The sequence below is a fragment of the Ictidomys tridecemlineatus genome, chromosome 8 (genome assembly GCF_052094955.1).
Source record: "Ictidomys tridecemlineatus isolate mIctTri1 chromosome 8, mIctTri1.hap1, whole genome shotgun sequence".
Taxonomy (NCBI): Eukaryota; Metazoa; Chordata; class Mammalia; order Rodentia; family Sciuridae; genus Ictidomys; species Ictidomys tridecemlineatus.
The window spans coordinates 91736843-91755161 of NC_135484.1; the positions used below are offsets into that span (position 1 = coordinate 91736843).

General features: G+C 33.1%; 1 protein-coding gene across 3 annotated transcripts in view; it reads left to right on the forward strand.

The window, feature by feature from the left end:
- The window catches only part of Eys (EGF-like photoreceptor maintenance factor), a 1135848-nt gene that overhangs the window by 87416 nt on the left and 1030113 nt on the right, over positions 1 to 18319 (forward strand). For all 3 annotated transcript variants that reach the window (XM_078019814.1, XM_078019816.1, XM_078019815.1), the window contains exon 4: positions 7637 to 7896. In XM_078019814.1, coding sequence (XP_077875940.1) covers positions 7637 to 7896 — 260 coding nt within the window. The remainder of the gene's footprint in view (positions 1 to 7636; positions 7897 to 18319) is intronic.

Consider the following 18319-nt stretch of genomic DNA (forward strand, 5'->3'; position numbering starts at 1 on the left):
ATATGATCTATCCTGAAAATGTTTCATGTGCTCATGAGAAGAAAATTTATTCTGCAGCTATTAGATGGAGCATTCCATAGATATCTTTAAGATCTCTTTGTTCTAGGGTACAATGTAACTACTGTTTCTTTTATCAATTTTCTGTCTGGATGATCTTTCTGTTGCTGGAGGTGATGAGGTAAAGTGCCCATCATTGATGTCTATATCTCCCTCTGGGACTATAAATTTTTAGTTTGAATATTTGGATGCACGGTTTAGGGTACGCAGGTACTTAGAATTGTTATTTTCTCTTGCTGAAATGACCCCTTCATCATTGTATGATGATCTTCCCTGTTTCTTTTTACTGCTTTTAAAGTGTATTACATGTGATATAACTATGACTTCTCCAGTGTTTATTTATTTACTTATTGTGCTGGAGATTGAACCCAGGGACTTGTGCATGCAAGGGAATCACTCTTCCAACTAAGCTATATCCCTAACCCTTTAGTGTTTATTTTTATCTCACTTTCATGGAATACTTTATTCCATTCTTCTCTTTCAGTCTATGTATAGCCTTCCATCTTTAGAGGTACCGTGGTTTCTTGTAAACAATTTTATTTTTACTTATTTATTTATTTTTATAAATAAATATTTCACTCTATGTTTTTTTAATGGGACCAGTTAATTCACTTACAGTTATGGTTATTATTGATAGTTCTTACTATACACATTTTGTAATTTACTTACTGGTTTTATTGTACTTTTTTTGCACTCTCTTTTAATCTTCCTTTATGGTTAATAATTCACACTAGAAATGTGTTTTGATTTCTTGTATAATATATTTGTCTGTCTATTACATTTTTTCGTTTTGAAGTTTTCATGATGGTCACAAAAATACCCTTAGATTATAACATGCTATTTTGAAATGATAACAATTTAACATGATTTAAAATGAGAAAAGGAAAAAAATATGAAAAAAGAAAGAAAGAAAAGTACTAATAAATATGATAAGTCTAGAATCTCTGTCTGCAAGCTCTGACCTGGATACAGGGGTTTTTGCCTGGTGTTGTGTCTCACTGAAGCATGTTTAGCACTAAGATTCAAGACAAAGATGTGCCAGCTTCTGTGTCCTATTCCCCTTTGGGTTGAGTTGTGCTACCTTCTCTACTACCTGATGTTGGAGGTGGATTCTTGGAGGCATTCAGCTATCTGGTTAAAATATTTCCTGAGTTTCAATCAATAAATGCTTGAATGTTGGCCTCAGGGAAAGGACTGAGAGGTTCTTGCCTGGCCCATGGTTTCACTGTAACAAACCTGGTACTGGAATTCTGGTCTAAAAACTGGATTGAATTCCTTCTTGTTACACCCCAACCCCAGGCTGCTTAGAGCTGGAGGAGTTGTGCTGTTGAACCACTTTTTTCTTCATGTCTTGTCAATGCATCTTTTCATTTCTTTTTCTTTCCCCTTCTTTTTCTCTTTCTCTCTCTTTACTAACATAAGCCATTATGGCTTTCACCTAACTTCCCTAGCTCTTGTGAAGGTGATTTATTGTGTGAATAGCTGTTCAAACAGTGTCTGTGGGGAGACAATCACTGGTAATCTCACTCAGCTGCCTCTTTCTCTGCCTCCAACTTATACATTTTTAATGTACACAGTGCTTGTATCCAATGTTGCACATAAAATTGTTCATGTTGCTCATCTTTGCAGCACTAGCCATATGCTTAGATCAACGGCTAACTCAGAATGGTAGTTTCAACTATGTAGTCTTACAGTTAGCCTTTTATGCAAGAGTTTCATTTCAGCCTTATTCAAGATATTGTTGAAAGAGTCATTTAGTGATTAATTGCTTAAGCTTTTTGTAGTTAAAGGGAAAAAAAAATTCTATTCTACTCTGATCATCTGTCTCAGTGACAAAATGCTTCATTTTCATGGCTTTTACAATGGCAAAAAAAGGTACCACTGCTCTCCCTAACCAGCATATGGTTGACTTTGTTGTACTCTCAGATTTACTTGTATGAAATTCCTGCTTTCTCAAAAATACAGCATGAGCTCCATCTGAGTTACTTCCAGTTTTAATATGTGTGCAGTTGAGACTTGATAGGATGGATTTATTGCCTTTGCTTGGCTGATACCTTAACTTCTTGCTATAAAATGAGGAATACTCTGAATCTTGGAAAACATGGAGTGGTTCTCAGAGATACTGACCCAGAGAGTAGCTTGAGATCATGTCAATATAAAATGGTGCATAGATTACATACATATATAAATAATAGTACTTTCCCAAAAAATTAAACTATATGTTTTTTTTAGGGGGAAATGTATAAAATGAGATAGCCTGAGCAGAGAATATACTTTGAATACTAATATTCAAAATTCCAAATTTAAATTAAGATATATTACTCAATAACCTGTTTACCTTATACAAAGACATAAAAAGTAAAAGTTTACTTTCTGACAGACCTCCGTTTATACTAAATTCATCTCATAGGATTCCTTCACACTCAAAGATTCTTAAAATTCTATAAAATACTGAATAATGACCCAATAAAGAGTGACCCCTTTATGCTTCATGAATAAACTTTATATTTTGTAAAGAAGGTAAAGTCAAAGCCAACTGTAAAGTCATTTAAGGTTGAGTCATTCTACATAATGCTAGTTAGACTAGCCCTTCAAGTTTTATAACATGTCTTGATTTCTTCTCCAAGTTCTATTTTTGACTTTCTTACTACATAGAAGACAGCATCTGAAATAATGAAATTAAATGAATTTAAGTTATTCTGTTAAGCATCATCAGTATTATGTCTTCCCTAACATTACCATTCCTCTATTACATGGTGACATCATTATCTTTCCAATATTAAAGGTAAAATCTGCTGAGTCCTAGTGACTTTTCACTCTGCATCATCTGCTTATGCTAAACATTTCCCAAATATTCTCCAGTCCAAATATGTGCATCTCAAATGCTGGCTTTGTTTGGCTTTTCAGTCTCTTATCAGAAATGAAGCAATGGTTTCCTAAATCATTTCCATGCTACCAAGCATCACTATTTTAATTCATCTTCTATTTTATAGTAGTCTGATTGCCATGCTTAAAAACAGCAGCTACAGAACCATAAATATCATCAAGTGTAGAATTCACTCTTTATGTTGTTGCTCTTGTTTCTGACTCTTGATATTGCCCTTATAGTTTAGACTGTTCCATCCTTTTATTCTCTCTATGTTCATCTTTTTGGATGGTTTTGCATCTTAACTTTTCATGGTGTACTTCAGAGTGGTCTTAAAACCATTTTCTTCTTTCCATGTTTGCTAATATAATAAGTATTTAAAAAATAAATGTTATTCTTCTAAATGAGCTAAATAACTGCTCACATGTCTTTCCAAGAAAACTGCAGGGGATAAACCTGTAATAGTTACCATTTAGTAATTCATTATTAATATTGCATTGTTATTAATGCACCTTAGATATAATCATCAGGTAGAACAGGTAGATAAAACCATGTGGTAAGAAATGAATTGCTTAGTAGAATAACCCATATTTTAATTCATTTTTCTGTGTCCTCAATGTTAGAATTTTGGAAGGATAAGAATTATATTTTATTATTTATAGTCTTATTATTTTTTTTTACTACATGGTTTGGTTTCAATTTGTTTTTATGTAAGTAATGACTGTGAGAAACACTAAGTAAACTAATTATTTTTAAATTCACAAATAAAAAGTCTGTATATTTATGTTATAAACCATTATTGTTTGATATATGGATACATTGGGAATAATTAAATTAAGATAATTAACCTATGCATTATCTCATATATTTATCATTTTTTTGTGGTGAAAATACTTAATATTTACCCTTCAGCACTTTTCAAGTATGTGATACATTGTTATTAACTATAGTAAGTATGATTCAAAATGATGTTTTGACTTAGTTCTTCTAAATAAAAGTTTCTATCCTTTGACTAACATCATCCCAACCCGCCCAGCCCCAACCTCTGGTAAACAATATTCTCCTGACTGCTTTTATGAGTAATGAAGTATTCTTGTTAGAAAATACTATTTAGTGAAATATTCTTTTAAATTTCTATTTGTAAATTTATAGCCAAGAAAGCCTCTATGTCTTTACCTATAAAACATCCAAACATCATAAAAAATACTTAGTTACAAAATACCAATAATTATGGGAAGGCAAAAAGAATGATTAATGTTCAAAATAGGTCCCTACAAAGATTCTTGAAGCTAATGAATATTTTAATGAATGTTCTTCTTGCCAATTTCAACAATAATATCTACTTTTATAATCCAATATCAGTTTTAGTCTTTAAACTACTAAGGTTTGAAAAGTTCTTACTATTTAAAAGGAGTTCAAAGTATTTTACACAAATTTTTTAAGCATACACTAAATCTATTTTTGAGTGTTTACTACTAGAAATCGTATACTTGAGAAGTTATGCCAAATGTGTTTTCTTGCTGTATTTTTTTTAATCCATGAAGTCACTGTTTCTAGCTGTGAGTTTGAAAAATTCTACCAGATCACCCTGAATCTTCAAATTACTTCATGATGAAGCTTTAAAACCAGATTGGAACTCTCACATAAAATATGCTTTTCAATCCATCAAGGACTAGTTTCTCTGACCTGTAAAAAAGCAGATTCAAAATATGAACCCTTAGGTGTGATTGTTGCTTACTAGTAGTGCCTTTGTTCCTTGAAACTTTATTTCCTGCAAAATATCCATTCATGTCCACAGGACTCAGCCTTGGCTTCATCAGTCCTATTGACAAACTGCCAGATGCTTTCCTGGGGTTGATCCTTGTAACAACACCACATGAAGTTTTGGCCACCTGTTATTTGAAAGGATAGAACAAATGCTTAGCACATGTACTAATATTCAATCATTATCGTCTATTCATAGAAAGTGATTTTAAATTAGCCAGGTTAAAATTATGTATACTTATAAGAAATATAATAAAGAATAATACTTATTTTTGCAGCCTCCCTTAGGGCCAGTTCTCACAATGTGATAGTGATTACAAATTAAGAAAGTATTAATTCTACAGCTTTTTTCCACTCCTGAAATTGTCCCACTATGCTTATTGATCCCTATAATCTGACTAACAGTTATATTTATAGTAATGATATTTAGAATAAATGAATGTATGCTATTTTGTTGAAGCTTTAATTTTATTTAGGTTGATAAGGCAACAAATAATTCTTTTTACTTCCATGACAGCACCTAATAACCAAAGTAGGTAGCTAGGCAATGTACACATCTTATTTACATACACACTGTAGATACAGAGATAGAGATAAAAAGATACAGATATATACTTAAGTATATATATACACACACTTTTTATTTACAGTCTCATTTAACCTTTACAACAATTGTATGAAATTGTCAGTTGATTTAAATTTTTCATCATTAGTTCATCAAATGAAAGAATTTATTCATGTCTGTCAGACTCTGACATCAAAGACCTTATACTAATTTACACTAAAACTATTTTCAACTTTTAATATGTACATGATAGTTTAGAGATGTAGATTATCCTTTTGATTGTAGAGACTAGATGCTTAATGGTAGAAACAAGTCATGCAAATGGTTTTGATACAAGTCAGTATAATTGATGAATTTCATGAAAATCTGTGGCAAGAAACTTGAAGGTAATGTAAAATCATGCAAAAGCATAGTAAGTGAGTGACCAAATAGTTTCTTCATTTTATTTTTTTAAAAAATATTCCATTTCAGTAATGGTATATAGGAGATAACTCAAGATGTGAATAGTAGCACCATAGAAATTGTGAAAATAAAAAGTAGCCCTATAAATAATTACACTGAGACAACAGGTTAAACCAGGACTGTCCAGGAAAATTAGGATGGATATCCATCATAATAATTAGCCCACTTTTTTTTTTCAAAAGGAAAGTAAAATATCAAGGCATTTTACTCATTCTTAAAGGAAATAATATACCCATAAGCATATTTTCTTAGTACAAAAGTATGAATTGTTTCAGTTGTAAAATTTGTCTTATGTGAACATATTTTTCAAAGAAAGTTAAATTTATAAGGCAGAATTACTGGGCACTGTGCCTACAAATGGAGCTAATAGAGAGGCTAAGGCAAGAGGATTGTTTGAACCCAGGAATTGGAGACCAGCCTGGACAACAGAGTGAGATGCCATCTCAAAAAAAAAAAAAATGAAAATTACACAGTGTTGTTTACTTTCCACATACTACCAATTCAAAAACTTAGGTGTAAAATCTAATACACTTAATAAACCAGTGAGCATTAATTTTTATCATTTTAGTTTATTTCAATGGCTGTTACATCTACTTATGGGTTCAATTTCAAATGCTGTTATAAATCATTCATGCAACTATCTCCTTTCACTGTTTTTTCACTTTCATCATTTATTGATGCAAAAGGGTCATGATATTTCTGGTGCTTTGAAACAGTTAAATTTGGTGATTCCCCTCCCTCCCTTCCTTCCTTCCTTCCTTCCTTCCTTCCTTCCTTCCTTCCTTCCTTCCTTCCTTCCTTCCTTCCTTCCATCTTCTTTCCTTCCTACCTTTCGTTCCTTCCCTCATCTTTTAAGCACAATATTTCTTATCAATTAGGCCAGAGAGTTAGTTTCAGCTTTACGGTATTCCTTGTAACTTATACAACAATACAAATTTGTCAATAATGAATTTTTTTTCTCTGAAAAAGATCTTTAGATGTCTCCTCTGCCTCATTTCATGATTTATTACTTGCCTGAATTGTACAGTTATTCAAGAAGGCAATTCTACATTTCTCACAAATTGATTCAAGTTCTATTTCTGAATGCAAGTACAGTTTGTGATTGACTTCCACTTAACTAGTTAGTGAACAATCTAAGCATCTATTCTCCATCTGTGGGTTTCATTACAGCATATTCATTCACCTTATGTGAATAATATTTCATGTGAAAAACCTTTCCCTGCGCTGTTAGAATCCTCTTGCTCTTAGGAGCAGAACTAGGCTAGTTTGATGAAAGGTGATTGGCATTTGAAGACTATGGAACATATTGGGTGGTTGAGGGGTAGACTGAGTCAGTAAGATGCAGACAAGATCCAAATGCTTTTATTTTTAATTATTTACTTTCTATTCAGTTTTTCACATTATTCCAGTACCATTTGGGAAAACATTTTTAAAAATATGTCAAATATTTCAGTGAGTAAGCCAATAAAAAATTGAAACCAAACATAGATGTTTAAAGGAGAACTTTATTAAGAGTTCTGGTGATTACAAGAATCACATATTGCTAAGGACATTGAATTCATTTCAGGCTTATAAAAAGTGATCTCATCTGTAAAAAAATATATTTTACATTAATGAAATGGTGGGGAAAATATGCTCAATTGGTATTTCAGCTCAATAATTATAATCTGATATATTTCAGATGCCTATGTTAGAAATTTAACTAAATGCCTCTTAAATCTTATTTCAGTCAATACGGTCACTTTGATAGTAAAATGCACTAAAATGTTCCAGGAAAATTAGGCAAACAATGTTTCTCAACTATGTATAATTTATTAATCCTGTTATAAGTTTAAAGTACCACATATTTTGGTGCAACACAATAAATGCATGAGATAAACTTGAAAAAATACCATTCACATTTCCTAAAATTTTTATTTCAGCTGTGAATGTGCATCTGGATGGACTGGACAAAACTGTAGTGAAGAAATAAATGAATGTGATTCTGACCCATGCATGAATGGAGCTCTCTGTCATGAATCTACCATCCCCGGGCAATTTGTATGCCTGTGCCCACCCTTTTATACTGGACAATTTTGCCATCAGCACTCTAACCCCTGTGATCTACTCAATGAGCCTTGCAGAAACAATGCAACATGCCTGACTTCAGCAGATGGAAGTCATCATTGCCTTTGTAGAGAAGGTAAGACTTATGTATGTCTTAATGTTTATTTACTCATTTATTGTTCCTATGGAACAATGGCTGGTTAAGAATGGGTGAGAAGAAACCTATAAGATATTTACTTTTCAGTGTTAGAGGTTAATCTGGAGTGTTTGGACAAAAGAATAAATAATTATTGCTTTTATCTTTAAGGAAGAGTTCCTTGGGGAAGAGATTGAAGATATGACTCAAAATTAGTACTAAAATTCAAGCATTAAAAACATATTGTAAAATATATATCTAAAGATTTAACCTATATAACATTGGGAAAAGAGACTAATGCTTTTATGTGGGGGGAACAAGGGATTGAACTCAGAGGCACTCCACTGCTGAGCCACATCTCCAGCCCTATTTTATATTTTATTTAGAGATGGGGTCTCACTGAGTTGCTTAGTGCCTCCCGAAATTTCTGTGGCTAGCTTTGAACTTGCAATCCTCCTGCCTCAGCCTCCTGAACCACGGGGATTGCAGCCATGGTGCACAGCCAGAGAGTAATGCTTTTTAACTCTTTCTTTTTCCCCTTCTTTTCCTTTCTTCCTTCCTTTCTTTACTTTGTCTCTTTCAGGAATTATCTCTCCTTTGGTAACAACCTCTCTTTCCTGAAGAGTCTTATACTATTCTTGGCAATAACAATTAGTTAAAGATGGGAGTAGGCCCAAGATAGAATAATCAAATGATTCCATGTGACATTTGTTCTGAAGTTATCTAAAACTATCAGGTCTTCCTGCTTTGATTGCTTATGTGTTATCCTGTGAGTCTGGTGATCCTTTTGTTCCATTAGAAAGATCCTATGAAAGAAAATATGGGTAGATCAAGGGGTTTTATGTGAGTTCCTGAATTAAGCCATACAAAAGACTGATACTCCAGAGTTATTACCATCTTCACCGGGAACACTTTAGCAAAACACTAGCACATGGAAGGTTTGCAGAGTAACTGGAGTATGTCATTAGCAAATGCAAAAACCATATTCCATTTAGCAGTTTATAACTATAATCTATTTTCTATTGTTTATCTATGAGTTAGTTCATTTCTCTTTCCCTATTACTGAGTCTTGGGGTCCCTACAAGATAAAGGCAATTAATTATTTAGCATTCTGTTTTTTTAAAAAGCCAGATTAGACTATAACAGTGAATGAAATATCTTATTCAACACTGTTTCCCATTTGTTTTGAAAAACTTTTGAGATCTTCTTTAAGATATAGGTAATCAATTTTAAGGATATCAGGGCAAGTCCTTAGTACTTTTTACATGACAGAGGTTTTTGGGACCTATGAGGAACTGGATTTAGAAACTGAAAAGCTATCAATAATGGGTTTTTTTTTGTTATCTGGTTGATATTGTTTAGTTGTTGTTATTGTTTTGGTATCCAGTATTGAACTCAGGGGCACTGGACTAAGGAGCAATATCCCCAGCCCAATTTTTTATGTCTTTTTTTTTTTTTTTTAGAGACAGAGTCTCACTGAGTTGTTTAGTGCCTCACTTTTTTTTTTAATTAGTTACACATGACAGTACAATGTTCTTGACATTTCATACATTTGAATCAAATGGGATATAATTTCTCGTTTTTCTGATTGTACAGGTTGCAGAATCACATTGGTCATACAGTCATGTATATATATACAGCAATAATAATGTCTATTTTATTCTGCTGCCCTTCCTATACCCCCTTCCCATCTTGTTGAATAGGGCTGTGAACTCCCAATCCTCCTGCCTCAGCCTCTAGAGCTGCTGGTATTACAAGCCAGCGCCACCCTGTGGGCTTGATTTTATTTTTAATGAAAAAGGCTTTTTAGAGTATACAAAAATTATTTTTCAAGAATGAGATAGAAACAAGATAGAGGAGAAAAAATATAAAGGAAACAATTAATTGTACAGAAAACCTCATAATTATGAAGCACATAATTTAAATAAATAATTTTCCTCTTAAAGACAAAAAAGTGAAAAATTTTGAGAAATTATTCGATATTAATGAAAGAACTAATTTACTGGGGAGGATTTTTCTATGTTACTTTATCCACTTTATTTTTAATATCTCAGAATAAAAATATTTGATAAATATTTATTGAGGAAGGACATAATAATTGCTCATCTGATTTTCCAAATCCTAATAGTTTGATCACTAATTTGAAATTTATAAATGCAGCTAGTATTTTATATAATTAGATTCACTTACTGCTCTTGGGTGAGGGAAAAATAAGTTCTGAGATATAATGAAAACTATATCAAATTAGTAATAATACCTCCCTTTCACCTGAGTAATCACAGAGAAATCTTGAGGTAAATTAGATTTAACTATTTTAAGAAGCAAAATCAGCTCTTCCTTGAGATTTCATATCAAGAATTCCAAGGAAACATTACTAGGTTAGTAAATTCTTTGGACTGAGTGAGTTTCTCTAAATCAGTCCTAAATGCTCTAATAATGCCTATTTAATATTGCCATTAGTGAATAAGAATAGATAATGGTCAGGCAGTGGGCCCCAACTAGGATCTGATTCAAACGCAGAGGCCACACCCAGAGACTAACTAGTAGAGATATTAGTTGGCAACATCAAGGTGAATTTCAAATGTAAAAGTCTTTGAGGCTCACCTGTGGGAACATTTCAGCCAACTCCTTTTTTTCTAGAGAGGGTAGAAAATGGAAGTTGAAAGTGAATCCAGATCAGACTTAAAGAAAGGATTAACATTCAGTCTAAAATACACAGTCAATACTTTTTCAGTGCCTGTTTAACAGATTTTTCTCCATGCTCTACCCCAAACCATATAAGCACCTAGGCAAACACATCTAAATGGCTTTTTCTACTATCTGGCTCCCTCCCATACATCAAGGTTCCAATCTCTTCTCTCCTAAATGAATCTTATTCCACTTACTCGTACCTTTCATTTTTGTCAATGGATTTTATTCTTCAAATTTGCAAGACAAGAACCCAGAAGGAAATTCGGTAAAATAGAGAATCTAGTGTCATCTAAAAACACCAGTTTCATTAGTAATTCAAGCTCTGGAATAGATCAAAAATAAGACTCACATTGCTTTAAAAAAAAACCTTAGAAAACTAAAATGAGAAGTTATGCAATGAGTTTCTTTTATAGGCTTTATTTAAGGTTAAATAAGTTTACCTGAAAGCTATCATTAAAGATAAAGGTTTTCTTAAGGAAAGGCTCAAATTCCATTTTAACAGGTATCAAAATTAAAAGTATAAAGAAATGTCCGGGAACTGCCACATAGAAACTGAATGCCCCTTAGCCCTGAATGATGAGAATGTGGAGATGTGGCAAGCCAGCCATGGACTGTGTGTGTGTATCAACTATGAGCACTGAACACACAGGGTGGACTGAACAGACATTGCCCTTCTGTTTGGGTGGGCAACTTAAGGGTCTTTTCCCTTGCTCTTCCTATGATCCCCACACAGCACATGAGATGGGCATGGCCTTCCTAGATGTCAGTCAACTTGCTGATAGCAAAAACATCAGAAAGCTAGACTCAATCCCCTGAAATCTGACCCTTTGCCACATTTGAATGGCTTCTACCCAATACAAGGTTCAGCATGTTCTCCTCACTCTCTTTCTTGCCTGCCTAGTCCCCCTTGTGGGAGTTGCAACTGTCACTGAACCCAAAGAAAAGGCACTTTCTGTGTATGTGTCTTTATCTATTCCCCAAATTTACTTGAAGTTACCCTGATTAGTTTAGTTGTGAGACATAACAAGGAAACATATCTTCTGCAGATATGGGATATGGAAGCCCTATTGGATCTTTTTGCAAATTGTTGTGTCAGCTGATAAGAAAATGGCAGCACATTAAAAAAAACAAACTGAAACTTAAGGGTTCCAAGGGTCTATCATCATTTAAATATGAACATACATAAAACTCTAGATCTAGAGTAATTATGTAACTACATGTAGACAACTCAACTGTAAATGGCATTCTGATACACCCTGAAAAACCACCAAGTAGAAGTCCTTTGAATTTATGGCAAACTTACTCCTCAGGATGTAAACTATTTTGGTTAGTTTGACAAAAAGTTATAGTACAAATAATCTACTTTATTTTCATGTAACATGAGCATCTTAAAAAATTTATTAGGATAATAAAAATACCAAATCTGTTGTGATCATGTTTTGCTAGAGAAAGTCAAGGCAATGCTTCTGTCTTTTGATTAGAATTAAAGTGAGTTAATTTGATTTGTACTCATAAATGAGTATTTTGTAGCGAAAAATAGGTAGGCAAAGGAGCAATAGCTTAATACAGGTTTGTTTTATATAGTATGCTATTTGTATGAGGAAATATCTGTGATTGAAAATAATCAGTTTTTTATTAAATAAAATATAGCACATACAAAGGTAAAAACAATTATGTAATATTCCTAGAAACAAATGGGGTTTGACACCCTAATAGTATTAGTTTTGGTTATTTAGTCTGCAATCAATTTATGCTACTAAAAATTTATTCTATAGTATACAAAATTTATTTTTTCGAAAGTATTACTTATATATCACATACATCTGTCTTGTAATTACCTGTTGGTAGCTTACTGGAAATTTAAAAATGTTATACTTTATTAACTGACTCAACAAACATCGTGGTCTCTTATGACATGTCAATTCTTGAGAAAGGTTCTAGAGAAATTAAAAATGGCAAAGACATAGCCTCAAGAAATGTAAAGTTTAAGGGCAAGATATATAAATTAACTAACCTGAAAGTCCAACACAATAAGAGGTTCTGAAATTGTGGCAGAAAATTACACAAGGATGATTTGTGGATTAGTGCTCAGCTTTCTTGTTCAGTGTGACAAACTCTGAGTTGTGTAGTTTCTATGATTTAAATGTGTTCCCAAAACTATCTGTGTTAGAAACTGAGTCCCCAGTGTAACAGTACTGAGATATGGTTGGGTTCCAAAGGTTCTACCTTCAAGAGTAGATTAATGTTACTTCCACAGAAATGAATGAGCTATTGCAGGAGTGGGTTTCTGAGGGAGGATTGGATTTAACTTAACATCCTTCCCTCTATTTTTTTCTTTTTTTTCTTTTGTTTCTTTTTCTCTCTCTTGCCTGCATGTACAAAGTATCCTTTAGTTGTTCTGCCTTCTGATGTAGGTTAATGCAGCAAGAAGGACCTAGTTATATGCAAGTCTTACCAACTTTCAGAACTGTAAGAAATACATCTGTTATTTATACATTACCCAGATTCAGGTATTCTGTTACAGCACCACGAAAAGGCCTAAGGTAGTTCTAGATAATCTCTAAATCATTCTCCAGCAAGAAAAACCTCAACAATGACACGTTGCCCATTTCAATAACATGCTCATTAAGTCCTCTTCCTTTCTCTGTTTTATTCATCACTCCCTTGTAATAATTCCAGGAATTGTCTCTGAAATAGACCACTTGTATGCATATTATTATCTCTGATTCTTTTTTTGAAAGAACCCAAGCTAAGGTATATAGCAAACACCATCCCTTTAGCAGATATATTGATTTAGGTCTGATCATGTGATTAGAATATTGGCACTCAGAATTTTTCCTTAGAATTGATGCTGAGAGTAGGGGCTTTCTCTTCTGAGATAATTTTTTGGTTGGTACAGTCAACTGCCATGTTGCCTGTATGAAGAGATCTGTATGGCAATAGCACTATTTGAAAAGAAGGAATTCTAGTGGTTCCTATAACTTTTCTTTTTCTTCCTTCCTTCCTTCCTTCCTTCCTTCCTTCCTTCCTTCCTTCCTTCCTTCCTCCCCTCCCTCCCTCCCTCCCTCCCTCCCTCCTTCCTCCCCTCCCTCCCTCCCTCCCTCCCTCCCTCCCTCCCTCCCTCCTTTCTTTCTTTCTTTCTTTCTTTCTTTCTTTCTTTCTTTCTTTCTTTCTTTCTTTCTTTCTTTCTTTCTTTCTTTCTTTCTTTCTTTCTTTCATCAATTCTGTGAATAGTCAGATATCCCTCCCAGCTAAGCTGCCAATAAATCTATAGCCTGTCTAAAGATAGCATTTCTGTATATCAAAAATAGCCCAAAGAGTAATAGCTACACATACTGTGAATGGAAAAGTGAAATGAGAGAAGATAAATGAATTGGGTTCAAATTCAAGTGTTTGGCAAAAAAAAATGTAAACTGCACATGAGGATTAGAGGAATAAAGATGACTTTAGATAAAACGTGAATGTGTTCTATAGTGCAAGTATGTATGTGTATACAGTTAAACATTTAAAATAATTTTATTTTTGAAATATATTTGTTTTCTAATATTCTTTTATGAATGATAATTTGTTTATTTTGAATTTTATCTCAGTTTATAAGCAAAAATTACATTTCTTTTCAAAAATTAGTTACTTTGGTAAATAACAGCACTTACTTAAAATATTTTAAGTAAAACAACAAACTTAAAATAAACTGACTTGTTAAGAAAGAATTCAGAGTTTTTATTTTTATAAAATCTTAAAATCTGGATAAATTAGATTTTTAATTAATAATAAATAATATTTTTGAAAATAATTTTAGCATCCTTAGTTTTACTTTTAAATATGTGATATTTAACCACCTTATTGGAATACTAATCATGATATACTCTTGTGTAAGGATTCTGGCTATGGAAAAACACAAGGCAGGGTTCCTCTGGTGAGCAAACTACCAAGGGGTAACAGGAACCCCGTTTTCAAGACTTGGATTATTCTGAAGTTTCTCCCAGCAATTAGTAAGATAACTAATACATGTGCAATGCCTAGCTGCTATGATAATGTCCTTTGTGAGAAGGCTCTGTACTAGATAGAGTCTTATCAACCTTGACCTTGATTTCAGATACTCAGCTTTTGGGAATAAAGGAAAGCTCTTGTTAAGATAATGACAGTGTTTCACTGAGCCCAAATCTGTCTACATAACAGTAACTTTATACAATGAACTTTCTTGAGATCTACACAAAGCTCCTAACATTACAGATTGCAACTTAGTATGTAACTGAGAAATAGGCTGTATAATGTTGCTAAGTCTATAACCTGAGTAGTAATAACAGTGAACAATAGGTACTAATGATGTCAGTGACCTAAAGTAACCTATTGAAATAAATAAAGCTAGCAGCTCAGGAGAGCAGCTTTTGCTGTGCCTCTGCACCTTGCTTCTCTCTGCTTTTGCTTTTCTTACACTCTTGTTTTCTCCATTTATTTTCATTTTAAATTACTCCAACTTGTATCACTTCTAAAGTGAGAATAGTTAAAACTGTAGTCCACAATGACAAAATGCTTCTTTACAACCTTTAATGAAAATCTCCCTTGTTAATGTACTTCTTCAATACCATCTCTTCTACATAATCCAATGCAAAAGCCTGATTTTTTTAGGAAGACTATATTAAATAGTTTCTTAAATGATATGTGTAATCTGAATTGGTGTAGATCCTAGATTTTACTAGCAACCTTACTAACTAATTTCCCATGTTTTGAAGGAGTTGGAAAGTATAAAAACATTGTTATTGCTGTTGTTATCTTGGGGGCTACATTTATTACCCTTTTTGATGTTTTATTTTGAGATAGGGTCTCAGTAAATTTCAGAGGCTGGCCTTGAACTTGTGATCCTCAGCCTCTATGTCACTGAGATTACAGGTGTGTGCGCCACCATACCAGATAAAATAGTATTATGTATTAACCATTCATTTTCATTTGCTATAGAGAAACACAGGCAAGATGTTAAAGAATAAAAAAAAATTAAGAAAATACCCATTTGTTCCTCGGAGAATGCCTTTTTTTTTTTGTAAACAACAAGAACCTTACTATAGTTGGGAGGTAGTTGTGCACGCCTGTAATCCTAGTGGCACCAGAGGCTGAGACAGGAGGATCCAGATTTCAAAACCAGCCTCAGCAATAGCAAATTACTAAGCAACTCAGTGAGACCTGTCTCTAAATAAAGTACAAAATGGGACTGGGGATGTAGCTCAGTGGTCCAGTGCCCCTGGGTTCAATCCCCTCCACACACACCAAAAAAATAATTCACTGTACTTTCTATTTGGAGAGCCTTTTATCTATAACTGCATATATTCAAAACAAGTACTCTTCTCACAAGCAAATTTAAACTTTAATATTATGGACTATTAAATGTTTAGTTTGAGACTAGGTATGTACAGATCTTATGTCTTTAAAGTCCCTTTTTAAAAAGTGAGCTTCCTTAGTAAAACTTTGGCTCATTTTGAATGCTGTCCATATTTACCTTATGTTTTCTCCAAATATCTACTGCATTTCAGCAATCTCATTTTCTCCAGCCCATTGACATGTTACAAAACTCTATCTAACAAAACTCTAACTAAGAAATGTCAAGCTTAATGAATAAGGCAAAATCATGGAAAACAGGTTATCCTGTGAGCTCAGGTTCTAGACTCAGGTTCTGAGTGTTCTGATTCATCAGCTTTATTGAGATCTAAAGGATCACTGGTATTTCTTAGTCAGCCAGTGCCTCTGAGCTCCAGTGCCAAAACAGACAAACAAACAAACAATCAAACAAAAACAATAACAACTAATCTTCTGAAAAGAGGGATGCTAAAATGCATCCAACTTTCTAAATCTTATACTTGTAAAAAAATATTCTAACTAATAGTTAAAGACTTGAACACCCTCAGAAAATATGAGGACTTTATATCTACTATGACATTTACAATTTAGTTGTAAAAAACAGGAATGGTGACTGCAGAATGGTGAAGTTGTATCACTAATAACTTGCTTACCTAAAAGAGGAGAACCATGTTAATTAGGAAAATTTCATGTCAATTTTATTTTTACCCAAAAGATATAAAATCTAGCACATTAATCATAAGCCCATAACTTCAGAAGTTAACATAAAGGCTCTGTAAGTGAAGAAAAGTTGTCCTGAAGGCTATGTAGTCCCATAAGTATTCTAGCTTTTCTATAATCAGTTTTTCTTGAAGCATCTTCATTCTAACTTTCTACTTTTAACCTTCATCTTCTTTACAGTTCAAGTAAATTTCCTTTAGATACCATTGAGTTGCTTCTTGTATTTTATTTAGTCTCTCTTTACCTTTTTGTTAGTGTTTATAAATTATATTTAATGTGATTATTGATATGTGTAGCTTTAAATTAGCCATCTTGCCATTTGTGTTCTATTTGCTGTATCTGTACTGAATTTCTTTTACTCCTTTTGTTTTCTTTTGATTAATTAATTGTTAATTTTCCATATTATCTCCTCTGTAAAGAGTCAGCCAGATTTTACAAGATGTCATACCATTCTCCCTGACCAACTCCAATGAGAGAAAGGTTTGGAGTTTTATCTGATGATATACACCACAGAGGAAGAGAGTGACCATGACTTGTGATGTGTTTGTAAAAAGAGAAAGCAGGTCTAGTCCATGTCCCATCAGGAGAATCTGAGAAAATACTGAGGGCAATTTTCAGCAGTAGATGCTGATGCTGTTGTGTCAGGATATAGAGGGAGTGATCAAGGAAGTTGTGCTGCATCATCCACACACCAACATTACTGATGATCTAAAGCTTTGAACATGGAGAGGTAGTTGTGATGGAAACAGAAGCTATATGAGAAGAAATAAGAACGAGAGCTATGAGAGGAGAGCAGTCACTCACTGGTAACTAGACCACACCATGTTCTCCTTCAGATACAACTCAGTTTAAACTCTAGTCTATGTGTATGAGAGCAATAGTTTCCTGAAAGTAACTTGAGTAACCCTATGTTTCTCAAACTAAATGAACCTCAATGAATATTGACATTTATGTTACCACAATTATTCAGTCCTAGTTTTATCAATGGAAAAGCAAGAGAAAGGAAAATCATTTTGTTTACTATATTTTTAAAATAAGTATAGAAAAAGTACTAAAAAGCATTAGACTAAGTATACATTTTGTTCCTAAATGACTATGGAAATAATTGTTTAAATGCTCATTATGAATAATAAAATATTTAATTATAGTTTTAAAAGGGATGAGTTATGGACATTTTTTCAGATATGGATATATTACTATCATTATAATTGCCTCTCTTATTGGTCTACATAACTTTCTTTCACTTTTATTTTTTAATATAACTGGCAAGTGTTTAAATGGATGACTGATTATGCAGCTATGAATCACAATAATTTGTTTTCTTTGAATCACTTGGATGTGAAAGGCAATTAAATAATTTGCCACATCTGCTAACTGTCTTGAATAAATTTGATCATTGAAGCTCAATTTTACATGAAGATTGGTCATCAAATTAATTCATTTGCTTTCCAGATCATTTCAGTTCTTCTTGTTCAAACATTTAAATACCTTATAAAAGAATAGCAACATTTGCCACGACTGTACATTTCCAGGAGATTAAGTGGAGCATCTTCTTTTGATTCTTCTGTTTGATCTCATTAATATAGACAGTGGTGTAATTTTATTCACATACTATTTTGATAGTTGTATAAGAAGTCTGAAATAAAGTTGTTTCTTCTACTTA